An 18,493-nucleotide genomic window follows, 5' to 3' on the forward strand; every position below is an offset into this window, starting at 1 on the left:
GGAGAGACACAAAGGAAGGGGAGAGAGAGAGACACACAGAGGAAGGGGAGAGGGAGACACAGAGAAAGGGGAGAGAGAGACACAGAGGGGAGAAAGAGACACAGAGGAGAGAGAGTCACAGAGGGGAGAGACAGAGACACAGAGAGGAGAGAGACACACATAGATGAAAGAAGGGGAGACATAGAGGGGATGGAAGCCATAGAGGGGAGGGGAGCCGCAGAGAGTAGTAGTACCACAGAGGGGAAAGGAACCACGTAGAATAGGGAAGCCACAGAAGGGGAGAGGGGGCACAGAAGGGAGAGGAGCCACAGAGAGGAGGGGAGCGACAACTGGGGGAGAGAGAGACAACAGAAGGGAAAGAGACAACTGAGGGAATGGAGCCACAGAGAGGAGAGGAGCCACTGGAGAGTGGGAGATAGACAACGGAGGGAGGAGAGAGACACAAAAGGGAGAGGCAGGCTCCAGACCTTACAAGTGACTAGTTATTGATACTGCAAGCTCGCGGTAGCAAGTAGCTCTTATAAATTTAACCAGAGATCAGATCTCTGGTTCATATTATAAATGTCCCCAAAATTAAGTGTAATAAATGTTATTAAAAAAATAAAGATAGTAGCATCTTTTTTTTAAAATAAAATAACTGCAAAAAAAATCAGTTATATGGGGTTAAAATTGGCGGGTGTGGGGTGTTAGAAAAAAAAACAGTACTGAAAAGTGCCTTTACATTGCGGTCTATGGGAACTGTGTGTTCCCTGTAAATATATATGTATATGCTTATATACATATATATATATATGTGTTAATATGTGTATATACAGATGGGGGAGGAGAGAGAGAGACAAAGAAGGGAGAGAGAGACACACACAGAAGGGAGAAAGAAAGACATGAGAGAGATGGAAACACAGAGGGGAGGGAGAGAGAGAGACACAGAGGGGAGAGAGAGAGACAGACACACACACAGAAGAGAGAGAGACAGAGAGAGATAGAGACACAGAGGGGAGAGAGACACACACACACAGAAGGGAGAGAGAGAGCTAGACACACAGAGGGGAGAGAGAGAGAGATAGAGACACTAAGGGGAGAGAGAGAGAAACACAGAGGGGAGAGAGTGAGATAGAAACAGAGGGGAGAGAGAGAGACACAGAGAGGGGGGAAAGAGACACACAGACCTAGATTACAAGTCGGGCGGTATGGTTTTTCTGCGCACAACATGGTCTTTGCACACGTAATGGTCAGGGATTCGATTTTACAAGTCACGTGTTCTGTCTTTCCCATGCCCAATATGGTCTTTTCCGCAACTAACCATTCCGCATTTGAAGAGCTGTAGTAATGTGTTTTGTGAAACAAAAAAGTTTCACAAATCACATCAAAAATAACTTACAAAGTACACTTACACATATAAACTACAATTTAACCCCCTAAACCGCCATCCCCTCACATCGCAAACATTAATTAAAACTATAAACCTCTAAACCGCCATCCCCCAAAATTGAAAAGTGTCTAAACACACTATTAACCACTAAATCACCACCCGCCACATCGCAAACACTAATTTAAACAATTAACCCCTAAACCACCAGCCCACCACAGCACAAACAATAACTAAAACTACAAACCCCTAAACCGTCATCCCCCACATCGCAAAGTATCTAAATACACTATTAACCCGTAAACCGCCAACCCCCCACATCGCAAAGTATTAAACTAATAACTAAACCCCCTAACCTAACACCCCCTAACTTAACCCCAATTAAAATACACATACATTAAAATATGCTATCTACCTTAAAAAAAAAAACTTACTTTTAAAAGAAAACTAAAAAATAAACTTTACAAACATTACTTTGAAAAAAACACAAAATAAAAATTCTACATTACAAAAATTAAAAAACCCTACTCATAATGAAAATAAAAACCTACCAACACATGCATGCAAATGCCAAGTTAGAACTTAGTTTCTGTGCGGTATGCAGCATAACACGCGCGTTAAATACTTCTTTCATGTAATTGGCAAGAGTCCATGAGCTAGTGACGTATGGGATATACAATCCTACCAGGAGGGGCAAAGTTTCCCAAACCTCAAAATGCCTATAAATATACCCCTCACCACACCCACAATTTAGTTTTACAAACTTTGCCTCCTATGGAGGTGGTGAAGTAAGTTTGTGCTAAGATTTCTACGTTGATATGCGCTTCTCAGCATTGTTGAAGCCTGATTCCTCTCAGAGTACAGCGAATGTCAGAGGGACGTGAAGGGAGTATCACTTATTGAATACGATGATTTCCCTAACGAGGGTCTATTTCATAGGTTCTCTGTTATCGGTCGTAGAGATTCATCTCCTACCTCCCTTTTCAGATCGACAATATACTCTCAATTTACCATTACCTCTACTGATAACTGTTTTAGTACTGGTTTGGCTATCTGCTATATGTGGATGGGTGTCTTTGGGTAAGTATGTTTTTTATTACTTAAGACACCTCAGCTATGGTTTGACACTTTATGCATTTATATAAAGTTCTAAATATATGTATTGTACTTATATTTGCCATGAGTCAGGTTCATGTATTTCCTTCTGCAGACTGTCAGTTTCATATTTGGGGAATATAAACATTTTTTTTTAAAAGAAATTTATTTCTTACCTGGGGTTTAGTCTTTTTTTCAATTGACTACTTCTTGCAAATTGAGGGCGGTATTAGGCCCGCGGGTGCATCAAATGCTAAACTTTATTGCGTCATTCTTGGCGCAAAAATATTTTTGGCGCGAAAAAATACATCTATGACGCAATTTCATCATTTCCTGCGTCATACTTGACGCCGAGACCTTTCACACGGTTGCGTCATTAGTGACGAGAGTGTGTCATTTCCGGTTTTAGCGGTAAAAAAGTTTAAGTTACATTGTGCGTCATACTTGGCGCCATACTTTTTCATTATTTCAATACCCCATTGATGTTTGCCTCTTGCCTTTTTCTCTATCAGAGGGCTATGCTATTTGCATTTTTTCCCATTCCTGAAACTGTCAAATAAGGAAATAGATAATTTTGCTTTATATGTTGTTTTTTCTCTTACATTTTGCAAGATGTCTCAATCTGATCCTGCCTCAGAAGTTTCTTCTGGAACATTGCTGCCTGACATTGGTTCCACCAAAGCTAAGTGCATTTGCTGTAAAATTGTAGAAATTATTTTGCCGAATGTCATTTGTAATAGTTGTCATTATAAATTTTACATGCAGATAGTGTATCCATCAGTAATAGTACATTGCCAGTTGCAGTTCCTTCAACTTCTAATGTGCATGATATACCTGTAAATTTTAAAGAATTTGTTTCTGATTCTATCCTGAAGGCTTTGTCTCCATTTCCACCTTCTAATAAACGTAAAAGGTCTTATAAAACTTCTCATTTAGATGATGAAATTTCAAATGACCAAAAACATAATTTATCCTCTTCTGATGAGGATCTATCTGATACAGAAGATCCTTCCTCAGACATTGACACGGACAGATCTACTTATTTATTTAAAATAGAGTATATGCGTTCTTTATTAAAAGAAGTGTTAATTACTTTGGATATTGAGGTAACCAGTCCTCTTGACGTTCAGTCTAATAAATGTTTAAATGCTGTTTTTAAGCCTCCTGTGGTTTCTCCAGGGGTCTTTTCCTATTCCTGAGGCTATTTCTGGTATGATTTCTAAGGAATGGAATAAGCCAGGTACTTCTTTTATTCCTTCTTCAAAGTTTAAAAAAATTGTATACTTTACCAGCAAAATCTATAGAGTTTTGGGAAAAATATCCCCAAAGTTGATGGGGCTATTTCTACTCTACTCTTGCTAAACGTACCACTATTCCTATGGAAGATAGTAATTCCTTTAAGGATCCTTTAGATAGGAAGCTTGAATATTTTCTAAGGAAGGCCTATTTATATTCAGGTCATCTTCTCAGACCTGCGATTTCTTTGGCTGATGTTGCGGCTGCATCAACTTTCTGGTTGGAAAATTTAGCGCAACAGGAATTGGATTCTGACTTATCTAGCATTATTCGCTTACTGCAATATGCTAATCATTTTATTTGTGATGCTATTTTTGATATTATCAAAATTGATGTTAGATCCATGTCTTTAGCTATATTAGCTAGAAGAGCTTTGTGGCTTAAATTTTGGAATGCTGATATGACATCTAAATCTAGATTACTATCTCTTTCTTTCCAAGGTAATAATTTATTTGGTTCTCAGTTGGATTCTATTATTTCAACTGTCACTGGGGGAAAGGGAGTTTTTCTGCCTCAGGATAAAAAAACCTAAGGGTAAATCTAAGGCTTCTAACCGTTTTCGTTCCTTTCGTCAGAATAAGGAACCAAAACTCAATCCTCCCCCCAAGGAATCTGCTTCCAATTGGAAGCCTTCCTCAAATTGGAATAAATCCAAGCCATTTTGGAAACCAAAGTCAGCCCCTAAGTCTGCATGAAGGTGTGGCCCTCATTCCAGCTCAGCTGGTAGGGGGCAGATTAAGGTTTTTTTAAGGATATTTGGATTAGATTTGTCTAAAATCAATGGATTTGGAGTATTGTCTCTCAAGGGTATAGAATAGGGTTCAGAGTAAGACATCCTGTGAGAAGATTTTTTCTCTCACGTATCCCAGCAAATCCAGTAAAAGCTCATTCTTTCCTGAAGTGTGTTTAAGACCTGGAGTCTTCAGGTGTATTCATGCAAGTTCCTCTTCAGGAACAAGGTTTGGGGTTTTATTCAAATCTATTCATTGCCCCAAAAAAGGAAAATTTATTCAGACCAGTTCTGGATCTGAAAATTTTGAATCGTTATGTACCAACTTTCAAGATGGTGACTATAAGGACTATTCTGCTTTTTGTTCAGCGAGGACATTATATGTCCACAACAGACTTGCAGGATGCATACCTTCATATTCCGATTCATCCAGAACATTATCAATTTCTGAGATTTTCTTTTCAAAACAAGCATTACCAATTTGTTGCTCTTCCATTTGGCCTAGCAACAGCTCCAAGAATCTTTTCAAAGGTTCTGGGTGCCCTACTCTCTGTAATCAGAGAACAGGGTATTGCGGTGTTTCCTTATTTGGACGATATCATGGTACTAGCTCAGTCTTTAGGTACTGCAGAATCTCAAACGAATCAACTAGTGTTGTTTCTTCAGAAACATGGTTGGAGGATCAATTTACCAAAAAGTTTCTTGATTCCTCAGACAAGGGTCACCTTTTTAGGCTTCCAGATAGATTCAGTGTCCATGACTCTGTCTCTAACAGACAAGAGACGTTTAAAATTGGTTGCAGCCTTTCGGCACCTTCAGTCTCAGTCATTCCCTTCAGTGGCTATGTGCATGGAAGTTTTAGGTCTCATGACTGCAGCATCAGACGCAATCCACTTTGCTCGTTTTCACATGAGACCTCTACAGCTTTGTATGCTGAACCAATGGTGCAGGGATTATACAAAGATATCACAATTAATATCCTTAAATCCCAATGTACGACACTCTCTGATGTGGTGGATAGATCACCATCGTTTAGTTCAAGGGGCTTCTTTTGTTCGGCCAACCAGGACTTTGTTCACAATAGATGCGAGTCTTTCAGGTTGGGGAGCTGTTTGGGGATCTCTGACAGCACAAGGGGTTTGGAAATCTCAAGAGGTGAGATTACCAATAAATATTTTAGAACTCTGTGCAATTCTCAGAGCTCTTCAGTTTTGGCCTCTGTTAAAGAGAGAACCGTTCATTTGTTTTCAGACAGACAATATCACAACAGTGGCATATGTCAATCATCAGGGTGGGACTCACAGTCCCCAAGCTATGAAAGAAGTATCTCGGATACTTGCTTGGGTGGAATCCAGTTCCTGTCTAATCTCTGCGGTACATATCCCAGGTGTAGACAATTGGGAGGCGGATTATCTCATCCGCCAGACTTTACATCCAGGGGAGTGGTCTCTCCAGTCAGATGTATTTTCTCAGATTGTTCAGATGTGGGGTCTTCCAGAGATAGATCTCATGGCCTCTCATCTAAACAAGAAATTCCCAGATACCTGTCCAGGTCCAGGGATGTACAGGCGGAAGCTGTGGATGTGCTGACACTTCCTTGGTGTTATCATCCTGCTTACATTTTCCCGCCTCTAGTTCTCCTTCCAAGAGTGATCTCCAAAATAATCATGGAACAATCATTTGTGCTGCTGGTGGCTCCAGCATGACCACACAGGTTTTGGTATGTGGATCTGGTTCGAATGTCCAGTTGCCCACCTTGGCCACTTCCGTTATGGCCAGACCTATCTTAAGGTCCGTTTTTTTCATCAGGATCTCAAATTATTAAATTTGAAGGTATGGAAATTGAATGCTTAGTACTAAGTCATAGAGGTTTCTCTGACTCAGTGATTAATGCTATGTTACAAGCTCGTAAATCTGTCTCTAGAAAGATTTATTATAGAGTTTGGAAGACTTATATTTCATGGTGTTCTCATAAATTCTCCTGGTATTCTTTTAGAATTCCTAGAATTTTACAGTTTCTTCAGGATGGTTTGGATAAAGGTTTGTCTGCAAGTTCCTTGAAAGGACAAATCTCTGCTCTTTCTGTTTTATTTCACAGAAAGATTGCTATACTTCCTGATATACACTGTTTTGTACAGGCTTTAGTTTGTATTAAGCCTGTCATTAAATCAATTTCTTAATTTGGTTCTGAAGGCCTTACAGGCTCCTCCATTTGAACCTATGCATTCTTTGGACATTAAACTACTTTCTTGGAAAGTGTTGTTCCTTTTGGCCATCTCTTCTGCTAGAAGAGTTTCTGAGCTATCTGCTCTTTCTTGTGAGTCTCCTTTTTGAATTTTTCATCAGGATAAGGCAGTTTTGCGGACTTCTTTTCAATTTTTACCTAAGGTTGTGAATTCTAACAACATTAATGGAGAAATTGTGGTCCCTTCCTTATGTCCTAATCCTAAGAATTCTTTGGAAAGATCCATGCATTCTTTGGATGTGGTAAGAGCTTTGAAATATTATGTGGAAGCTACTAAAGATTTCAGGAAGACTTCCAGTCTGTTTTATTTTCTGGTCCTAGGAAAGGTCAGAAGGCTTCTGCTATTTCCTTGGCTTCTTGGTTGAAACTTTTGATTCATCAAGCTTATTTGGAGTTGGGTTAGGCCCTGCCTCAGAGAATTACAGCTCATTCTACTAGATCAGTCTCCACTTCGTGGGCTTTTAAGAATGAAGCTTCAGTTGATCAGATTTGCAAAGCAGCAACTTGGTCTTCTTTGCATACATTTACTAAATTCTACCGTTTTGATGTATTTGCTTCTTCGGAAGCAGTTTTTGGTAGAAAAGTTCTTCAGGCAGCTGTTTCAGTTTGATTCTTCTGCTTTTGATTTAAGTTTTTTTCTTTCAATTATGAAAATAAACTTATTTTTTTGGGTTGTGGATTAATCTTTTCAGCGGAAAATGGCTGTTTTTATTTTATTCCCTCCCTCTCTAGTGACTCTTGAGTGGAGATCCACATCTTGGGTATTGCTATCCCATATGTCACTACCTTATTGTCTCTTGCCAATTACATGAAAGAAAACATAATTTATGTAAGAACGTACCTGATAAATTAATTTCTTTCATATTGGCAAGAGTCCATGAGGCCCACCCTTTTTATGGTGGTTATGATTTTTTGTATAAAGCACAATTATTTCCAAATTTCTTTTGTTGATGCTTTCTACTCCTTTCTTTATCACCCCACTGCTTGGCTATTCGTTAAACTGAATTGTGGGTGTGGTGAGGGGTGTATTTATAGGCATTTTGAGGTTTGGGAAACTTTGCCCCTCCTGGTAGGATTGCATATCCCATACGTCACTAGCTCATGGACTCTTGCCAATATGAAAGAAATGAATTTATCAGGTAAGTTCTTACATAAATTATGGGTTTTTTTTTCAAACTTGTAATGGCAGCGCTATGCGAAAAAGCCATATCATGTGTGGAGGTTTTCACAACAAATTTGATGTGGGACTCAATCTAGATCACAGAGGGGAGATAGAAAGAGACACAGAGAGAGGGGAGAGAGAGACACATAGGAATGAGAGAGAGAGATACACAGAGGAATGAGAGAGAGAGATACACAGAGGAAGGGGAGAGAAAGACACAGAGGAAGGGGAAAGAGAGACACAGAGGAAGGGGAGAGAAAGAGAGAGACACAGAGAGGAAGGAGAGAGAGAGAAACAGAGGAAAGGGAGAGATAGAAAGAGAGAGACAGAGGAAGGGTAGAGAGAGAGACACACAGAGGAAGGGAGGAGAGAGATATAGAGGGGGAGAGAGAGTCACAGAGGGGAGAGAGAGAGAGACACCGAGGGGAGAGGAGCCACATAGAGGAGTAAAGTCACAGAGAGGAGGGGAGCCACAGAGGGAAGAGGAGGCAAAGTGTGGTGGGGAGCCACAGAGGGGAGAGGAGCCACAGAGGGGAGAGGAGCCACAGAGGGGAGAGGAGCCACAGAGAGTAGTAAAGCCACAGAGAGGAGGGGAGCCACAGAGGGAATAGGAGGCACATAGGGGAAAGGAGCCACAGAGAAGAGGGGAGAGAGACAACAGAGGGGAGCCACAGAGAGGAGTCACTGGAGGGGGGGGGGGAGAGACAACAGAGGTGGGAGAGGGACAACGGAGGGAGGAGAAATACAATGGAGAGGAGAGAGAAAATGGAGGGGAAAGAGGCATAGAGGGTAGAGGTAGGCTCCAGCCCTTACTTTGCGAGCCGAACACCCAACCAGTGTTTTATCAGATTTTCTCCCTCTCTCCTCTGCATTCGTTGGGCAGCTTTGCAAGGTCTCCCAGCTCAGCCCTTTTTTTTAAGAAGCCCGAACTGTGTTTAAGGCAGCTTGCACGTCAGAAATAAATGGGGAAAAATAAATAAATGGGAAAAAAAAGAAAAAAAAAGTTGATTACTCAACCCCAGTGTGTGTGTGTGTATATTTATATCAGCAGCAAAAGGGTTAAGAATTATTGCAAGTCATTGCAAAAGTGAAAGTAAGTGTCGGCAGAGGAGGCACAAGTCCCGGGGTTCTTTAGTATAGTCAGAGTGCTCAAAAGGTCTCAGTTTTCTTCAGAAGTGGAGATACCTTTGTTTGGCACTGGTAATAGAAATTCACATGTCTGTGCAAGCCAAGCTCTGTGACGATTTATTCAGACCAGATCTTTTCGAGTAAAATGATAGAACTTTTTAATGTTTTATTGCTCAACAAGTTTCAACAGACACAGTCTCTTTCTCAAGAGCTTTTAATATCAGTTAAAGTGCTATATTGCTATTTATAGAGAATAAAAATCAGGTTTTTACATTATGTTGACATTTATTTATTTATTGTAAACTTTGATAATGTAATAAAAGAGAGGGTGATTAAGTGAAGAAAAACATATAATTAATGCATGTAATAATGATTTCTGTTTTGTTTTTCTTTTACTACAATGTAAGTAATATGTGAACGCCTGAATAAATAAAAACTGAATTGAAGTGCTATATTGCTACCTGTAACTTCCACTACTTTAATACAAAACGTACAATATCCATCTTCCGGTGTGAAACTTGAAAGTGGATTTACAAACTTATCCCATTTATTTGTTTATTTCCAACCAACGTTTTAACAATCATAAAATTGTGGTTAAAATCCCATTTCTAATATTATGTAATATCTTTGGGATATATATAATATTAGAAATGGGATTTTTTAACTTGAATTTTAATTTTTTAACTATAATTTTGACTAATACTAAAGAACCCCAGGACCTGCGCCTCTTCTACCGATACAGACATTAAACCTAGTTCTTTTAGTGAGAAACTGCAGGATGGCAGAGGTTTGTCAACAGACGGGAGTATTTTTCTAACATCATTTACATATATATGTTGTTATAACATCTTGACAGAATATTTGTGTATTTTTTTCTGAAAGCAAAAGTGAAAGTAAATCTGTGTTGTTACAATATATTGGTTTTGGGTGTTTTTACCTTCTCAAATGTGAATATTTCAATACATTTTAAAAATAAAAACAAAGATCTAGATTAAAGTGGAGCAACAACACGTAAGTTAAATCAATATTCTTGCTCTTGTATTACAAGTTAAAAGTAAAATGTCTGTGCGCTAATATCTGGAGGTCGGATAGAGTAACCACGCTAACTCCCTTAGACACATAGACTTCTATGGGGAATGCTCCAAAAGCCTGTTCTGACTTTTTTACTCTCACGCTAGCCTTAAGGTGCACTAGGCCAACTGTGCCAAAGTCAATGAGGGGTAGTTATCAACGGGTCTACTTTACCTGCCTTCGCCGGCCCAATACGCCCGCCTAAGCTCACCTCACATCGCCGCCGCGGACCTGCAAAATTTCGCCTAGTTATCAATAAAGCTGTCAAAAAGCTGCGCACCAAGTACGGGGCGATGAGCAGCGGATTGTGAGAGTTATCACTCATCCGATCTCGCTGCTCTTCGGCTTTTTTACGGCTTTATTGACAAGCTGTCACTAAGCACCCTCACTAACTATACTGTTATACCCCCTATACCGGCGCCCCCGGAGCCCCCCGCAACTAAATAAAGTTATTAACCCCTAAACCGCCGCTCCTAGACCCCGCCGCAACTCTTATAAATGTATTAACCCCTAAACCGCCGCTCCCAGACACCGCCGCCACCTACATTATACCTAGTAACCCCTATCCTGCCCCCCCTATACCGTCGCCCTCTATAATAAAGTTATTAACCCCTATCCTGCCGATCCTGGACCTCGCCGCAACTAAATAAATAGTTTAACCCCTAAACCGCCGCTCCTGGACCCTGCCGCAACCTATATTAAACTTATTAACCCCTATCCTGCCCCCCTACACCTTCGCCACCTATAATAAATTAACATTAAAACCCACCACACACATACCCCTAATCTAACCCAAACCCCGCTTAAAAAAATCTAACACTACACCCCTGAAGATCATCCTACCTTGCGTTGTCTTCAGCCAGCCGACCCACCGATGGAACCGAAGAGGAGATCCGGAGCGACAGAAGTGATCCTCCAAGGGGCGCTGAAGAAGTCTTCCATCCGATGAAGTTATCATCCAGGCGGCGCTGAAGAAATCTTCCATCCGGGCGATGTCATCTTCCAAGCGGCGCTGAAGAAGTCTTCCATCCGGGCGATGTCATCTTCCAAGCGGGGTCTTCAATCTTCTTCTTCAGGATCCATCTTCATTCCACCGACGCGGAACATCCTTCTTCCCCGACGGACTACCGACGAATGAAGGCTCCTTTAAGGGACGTCATCCAAGATGGCGTCCCTTCAATTCCGATTGGCTGATTAGATTCTATCAGCCAATCAGAATTAAGGTAGGAAAAATCTGATTGGCTGATTAAATCAGCCAATCAGATTGAGCTCGCATTCTATTGGCTGATCGGAACAGCCAATAGAATGCAAGCTCAATCTGATTGGCTGATTGGATCAGCCAATCGGATTGAACTTCAATCTGATTGGCTGATTCAATCAGCCAATCAGATTTTTCCTACCTTAATTCCGATTGGCTGATAGAATCCTATCAGCCAATCAGAATTGAAGGGACGCCATCTTGGATGACGTCCCTTAAAGAGCCTTCATTCGTTGGTAGTCCGTCGGGGAAGAAGGATGTTCCGCGTCGGCGGAATGAAGATGGATCCTGAAGAAGAAGATTGAAGACCCCGCTTGGAAGATGACATCGCCTGGATGGAAGACTTCTTCAGCGCCGCTTGGAAGATGACATCGCCCGGATGGAAGACTTCTTCAGCGCCCCTTGGAGGATCACTTCTGCCGCTCCGGATCTCCTCTTCGGTTCCATCGGTGGGTCGGCTGGCTGAAGACAACTCAAGGTAGGATGATCTTCAGGGGGGTAGTTTTAGGTTTTTTTAAGGGGGGTTTGGGTTAGATTAGGGGTATGTGGGTGGTGGGTTTTAATGTTGGGGAGAGGTTGTTTTTTTCTTTTACAGGCAAAAGAGCAGTTTTCTTTGGGGCATGCCCCGCAAAAGGCCCTTTTAAGGGCTGGTAAGGTAAAAGAGCTTTGAACTTTTTTAATTTAGAATAGGGTAGGGCATTTTTTTATTTTGGGGGGCTTTGTTATTTTATTAGGTGGCTTAGATTAGGTGTAAGTAGCTTAAAATTGTTGTAATATTTTTTAAATGTTTGTAACTTATTTTTTTATTTTTTGTAACTTAGCTTTTTTATTTTTTGTACTTTAGTTAGTTTATGTAATTGTATTTAATTGTAGTTATTTGTAGTTAATTTATTTAATTAATTTAATGATAGTGTAGTGTTAGGTTTAATTGTAACTTAGGTTAGGATTTATTTTACAGGTAATTTTGTATTTCTTTTAGCTAGGTAGTTATTAAATAGTTAATAACTATTTAATAACTATTCTAACTAGCTAAAATAAATACAAAGTTACCTGTAAAATAAATATAAATCCTAAAATAGCTACAATGTAATTATTAATTATATTGTAGCTATCTTAGGGTTTATTTTACAGGTAAGTATTTAGTTTAAATAGGAATAATTTATTTAAGTATAGTGTAGTGTTAGGTGTAATTGTAACTTAGGTTAGTTTTTATTTTACAGGTTAATTTCTCTTTATTTTAGCTAGGTAGCTATTAAATAGTTAATAACTATTTAATAGCTATTGTACCTAGTTAAAATAAATTGAAAGTTGCCTGTAAAATAAAAATAAATCCTAAGATAGCTACAATATAATTATTATTTATATTGTAGCTATATTAGGGTTTATTTTAAAGGTAAGTATTTAGTTTTAAATAGGATTAATTTAGTTAATAATAGAAATATTATTTAGATTTATTTAATTAATATTTAAGTTAGGGGGTGTTAGGGTTAGTGTTAGACTTAGGTTTAGGGGTTAATAATTTTATTACAGTGGCGGCGGTGTAGACGGGGGCAGGATAGGGGTTAATAAATTTATTATAGGTGGCGACGGTGTAGGGGGGGCAGGATAGGGGTTAATAAATTTAATATAGGTTGCAGCGGGGTCCGGGAGCGGCGGTTTAGGGGTTAAACTATTTATTTAGTTGCGGCGAGGTCCGGGATCGGCAGGATAGGGGTTAATAACTTTATTATAGAGGACGGCGGTATAGGGGGGGGCAGGATAGGGGTTAATAGGTATCATGTAGGTGGCGGCGGGGTCTGGGAGCGGCGGTTTATGGGTTAATACATATATTATAGTTGCGGCGGGGTCAGGGAGCGGCGGTTTAGGGGTTAAAATATTTATTATAGTGGCAGTGGGCTCCGGGAGCGGCAGTTTAGGGGGTAATACAGTTATTTAGTTGCGGCGGTGTAGGGGGGACAGATTAGGGGTGTTTAGACTCGGGGTACATGTTAGGGTGTTAGGTGTAGACAGCTCCCATAGGAATCAATGGGATGTCTGGCAGCAGCGAACATGAACTTTCGCTATGGTCAGACTCCCATTGATTCCTATGGGATCCGAGGCCTCCAGGGCGGCGGATTGAAAACCAGGTACGCTGGGGCGGAAAAGTGCCGAACTTACCTGCTAATTTTTTGATTACTAGCAAAAGTAGTCAGATTGTGCCGAACATCTGGAGTGACGTAAGAATCGATCTGTGTCGGACTGAGTCCGGCGGATCGAAGCTTACGTCACAAAATTCTACTTTTGCCGGTATCTAGGGCTTGATAACTAAGGCGAATCAGCCTCGCCACAAATACGCTGCGGTATTCCAGCGTATTTGAGGTTGACGGCTTGATAACTACCCCTCACTATCTTTAAATAATTAAGTTTAAAAAATACACTTTATTAACATATATGCAACAGATACAAATTTAAAATTATCGCTAGAGACTCAGATGAGAGTGGAGTAAATCACATCCATCTTATATTCATAAATCTGTTGTCCAGCTATGTTAAAAAAGTAGAGCTTGAAGGACCAAAGGAAGACATAGATATAGAATCATATAGGGATACAACCTTCATTCAAGCAGCTTAATCTATGCGCTCAAAGGCAACCTCCTGCCTGAGTACTGCTGTGATTGAACACAGTCAGACTATTTCTAGCTGTAGCCCTATTACTGAATATTATCAACAACATCCGTTCTGACGAGTGTGATTAGTAATAACATATTCAATATTGTTGGCTTATATGTTAGTCTCCTTCACAATAGGCAGACCAATCAATGTCTATCTCGTTAATTGTAACATAAGCTGACTACAAAGTATCAGGATTGACAAATACACACAACATCATACACGCCGGGCCGAAGGGAGTGGGTATGATGTTGAGTGTAAACATGAGGGGTGTCCGGAACACGGTCAAACTACTGGTCCGTGCAAACAAAAAAAATATGTATGGATGATCTGCTCCCTAGAGGACCCGAAGTGCCGTAGTAGCGGCGGATCAGGCCGCAAATATACAGAACAGAGCACACGAAGGAGCAGGCACTGCTAGGAGGTATACATATAAAACATACGATTTATTCAAAACTTAAAACATGACCCCCAGACAGGGGTATGTCTCTTTACCCCTGTCTGGGGGTCATGTTTTAAGTTTTGAATAAATCGTATGTTTTATATTTATACCTCCTAGCAGTGCCTGCTCCTTCATGTGCTCTATGATGTTGAGTGTGTTTGTTTGTTAATCCTGATACTTTGTATCAGCTTACATTACAATTAACGAGATAGATATTGATTGATCTGCCTATTGTGACTAACGTATAAGCCAACTATATTGAATACGTTATTTCTAATCACACTGTGTTCAATCACAGCAGTACGCAGGCAGAAGGTCGCCTTTGAGTGCATAGATTAAGCTGCCTGAATGAAAGTTGGTTCCCTATATGATTCTTTATATATCTCTCCCTTCGGTCCTTCAAGCCCTACTTTTTTAACATAGAGCTCCACTTGTAATCTGGGCCAAAATGTTTAGTCTGCATAATTGTATTTTGTGAATGAAGGCTACAAAATCATTAGATTGGTAGACAAAATGAGAAGAGATATACAACAATTGGAAAAATTGGACAAATGACTGGGATCTAAAGGTTAACCTAACAAAGTGTAAAATTATGCATTTAGGGAAGAAAAATCCAAATGTTAATTACAGACTCAATGACACTTTACTGACTGTTACAAATGAGGAACAGGACTTGGGAATTATTATTTCAGATGATTTAAGATGTTGTAAACAATGTAGTACTGCAGCGAGTAAGGCCAGCAGAATGCTTGGATGTATTGGTAGAGGTATTTGCAGCAGAAATAGTAAGGTTCTTATGCCACTTTATAGATCATTAGTTAGGCCTCATCTTAAGTATTGTGTGCAGTTCTGGAGGCCATATCTTCAGAAGGATATTAACAAACTTGAATCTGTGCAAGGAGGGCTACCAAAATGATACATGGTCTAAAAAATAATAATAATAACCAGGATAGACACAATGACCTAAATATGTATAGCTTAGAGGAGAGAAGGGAAAGAGGTAATATGATAGCAACTTTCAAGTACGTTAAAGTGCTTAGTAAAACTGAGGCTGTGGGTAGTTTACATAAAATTGAAAATTCAAGAATAAGGGGTCATCATCTCAAGCTGAAGGTTAGAAAAAAATGAGTAATTTGAGGAAGCACTTCTTTACAGAAAGAGTGATTGATTTATGGAATAAACTTCCTCAAGAGGTAGTAATGACAAACACCGTGGGGGACTTTAAAAATGACTGGGACAAGCATAAGGCTATCCTACAATCTAGATACGTTTATACTTTTAGGTAATATCGGGCAGACTTGCTGGGCATACGGCTCTTATCTGCTGTCAATATCTATGTTTTTAATTCTGCACACTCACATGCATGTCCAAAAGAACAGCACATTTAGTATTATCAGCTTTTGCAATTTAGAGGCTTATGGCTAACTACAGGGGCTGAATCAGTCAGGTATTCTGACAGACCTTGTGTTATTAATGTTTATTTACATAAATGAGAGCTTTATGTATTCTTATGCTAATCAAACATCTTATTTTAGAAAATGTAGATATTCTGTGAATAAGGAAATCTAAAAGGTTACATTTTAGTGAAGATTGTTTATGAACACACTACACCTTTGTATGATGCACCCAAAGGTTAATACTTTATTTACAGTCATTGAGACAAAGAAAATATCAAGAGGTGGAATAGGTTGATGTGTAGTTATTGACTTGTAAGAGTCATGGGTTTGAATCCCTATGACTGTAGTTCTTTCTTATTTTTTGGTAATCAGGTATCAGAGCTTATACTAATATTTCAAAACATGAATATGTTTTAGGAATTAAAGTACCTGATTTCTAATGAAATTATTTTGGTTCCGGTTTCAAATCCCCATTACACTTGAACAATAACTAGTTAGTATACTTGTCATTTTAATAGCATTAAATTAATAAACTTCCATTAACACTAGAATTTACGTTTTTAATTTTAGTTTGTATATCACAAAGGTGTGATTTGTAAAATTGTCAAACGTCTATCAAGTTCAAGCTTTTTGATCCATTACCAATTTAATTTACATTGATACACATCTATAAAACTTATACCGATGTATCTCCTTGTATTTCTGGGTTTTCCATTTCTCTGAGGGTGCTCTGACAGGTCTACTATTTTTAAGTCTAAGTCCCTCAAGGAAACTACAGATATATAAAATCCAAGTATATCGACTTGTCTTGCAATGCTTTATCTACAATTGTATTTAGTTAAACATTTAAATTCTGTAGGCAAATCAATGCAAGAAGCACAGAAAATAGCATGTTAAAGGTATGGTACAGTGTCTCTCATAAAGGGAATTATGTGGCAATTAACAAGCAGTATGAGTTTCTTTGCTCTACTTTCGATTAGATTTAATTGAATTGCACCATTTATGATAATAACATTAATAATTAATACTAATAACAGCTGCAAGTTTTAAACTGAAAACTCTTTTTACAATGGCAGATTTGGGATACAGTTGAACAAAGCGATATTGCATGTACTGCTGGGAGTGGAGCTAATTTTTTGGGAGTTTTTCATGATGCTGGACTTGATTTTACTGCCTCTAATAGAGCTGAGACCCCTTCTAGAAAAGGTAACGCCATCTTCTTTGCTAAAGTGGATATTATGTTCTATTGATATAACTCTTTAACCATGTTATTAGGACCTAACAACTGAATAACAGACGTGTATTCGGATTTAGACAAACACATAAAATAATTTTGCATTTGTTTTTAAATCTAAAAATGAGCAGACTCTTTAAGGAATAAACAAACTAATTTATCTGGTTAGCAGAAAATTAGTTCCTTAATTCATGCCATTATAACCATCACTTTAGAGGTGGGAATGGGTTTCAAAAGTTCAGATTTACACTATTCAGGGTAAAAGGTTTCACAAGTTTATATTTACACTATTCAATAGCCATATCTACCAACTTCATTATCCGTTGATTAATTCCTGCGTCACGCAACAAGTATGTTAGCTTCACTTTTTGTTCTTGGCCTATAATGACCACGAAAAACCCCCAAAATCAATTATTTTTTTGTGATGCTGCTGGCTTGTAGTAGTATATACCGCTTTAACCTTATTTAAGTTTAAGCTGCTATTCACCTGCTCTTCTGCTGTCCTAAATATATTCTTCAAAGAAAACAAGGGGTAACAATTTTCTAATTATCATGTGAAATGAAAATAGTTTTATCTAGGCACATGTCTACTGAACAGTATTGGTATTCCTTCTTGGTCACAGGATGGGAAGCAAAGCCTCAAATCACCTACACAACCAAGTTAACATGACACAGTTGAGTCCATAGTTAGAACTAAAGAGCAAATACTATAAAAAAAAAAAGAATAAATAAAACATTTATAAAATGGTTTAAATACCATATATGTTTTCTACAGATGTTTTTATTCCTAGGAAAACGTTAACATTTGATATATTGTTGATCCAAATTAAATTCATATTTAATGTAAAAAATTGGTTTATTTAAGAAATGTTTTATTTATGTTTTATTCATTACAAACTTGCTTTTTTGTTTTACATAAGACTTTATTTTATCATTCTAGAAAAGAAAGAACATTGTCTCCCAGTTATATTTCTTTTTTCTAGTATGCTGTCACTTATTTAGGGAATTTAATATGCTCACCTGTACTAAGTTAAAGATATTCTTCAATCCTGAAAAAAATCAAATATAATTCCAACCTTTCCTGTTAGGGTCCAAAGGAGTACAGAAACTGTTTCAGACCTGCTATAGGTTTCAGACCTGCATGTCTCTTGACCCTGTTGTAAAGAAATAAAGGTCCTTTTTTTAACAAAAAGGGCTGGAATTATATTTGATTTATTTAATTTGTTTGATATGTTGGATGTGGCAGATACCTATTTCCGTGCCTTTAAAGATATTTAGTGTGTGCTATTTACCTGAAATTAAACTATCTTTAGCCTGATATTCCACCCTTTGTACAACCCTCTGTTGAACTTGACTATTATTCCACATTCTGGCTTGTCTCCCTGCCTTGCAGTCAACCTGAATTTTTCTGCTGATCCAA

At 38.7% G+C, this 18,493-nt stretch overlaps 1 protein-coding gene across 1 annotated transcript in view; it reads left to right on the top strand.

Moving 5' to 3' along the window:
- LOC128647389 (complement C3) overlaps nt 1-18,493 on the top strand; it is a 572,326-nt gene that overhangs the window by 210,483 nt on the left and 343,350 nt on the right. The window contains exon 14 of the mRNA XM_053700176.1: nt 16,916-17,045. Coding sequence (XP_053556151.1) covers nt 16,916-17,045 — 130 coding nt within the window. The remainder of the gene's footprint in view (nt 1-16,915; nt 17,046-18,493) is intronic.

This window comes from Bombina bombina, chromosome 2 (genome assembly GCF_027579735.1).
Source record: "Bombina bombina isolate aBomBom1 chromosome 2, aBomBom1.pri, whole genome shotgun sequence".
NCBI lineage: Eukaryota > Metazoa > Chordata > Amphibia > Anura > Bombinatoridae > Bombina > Bombina bombina.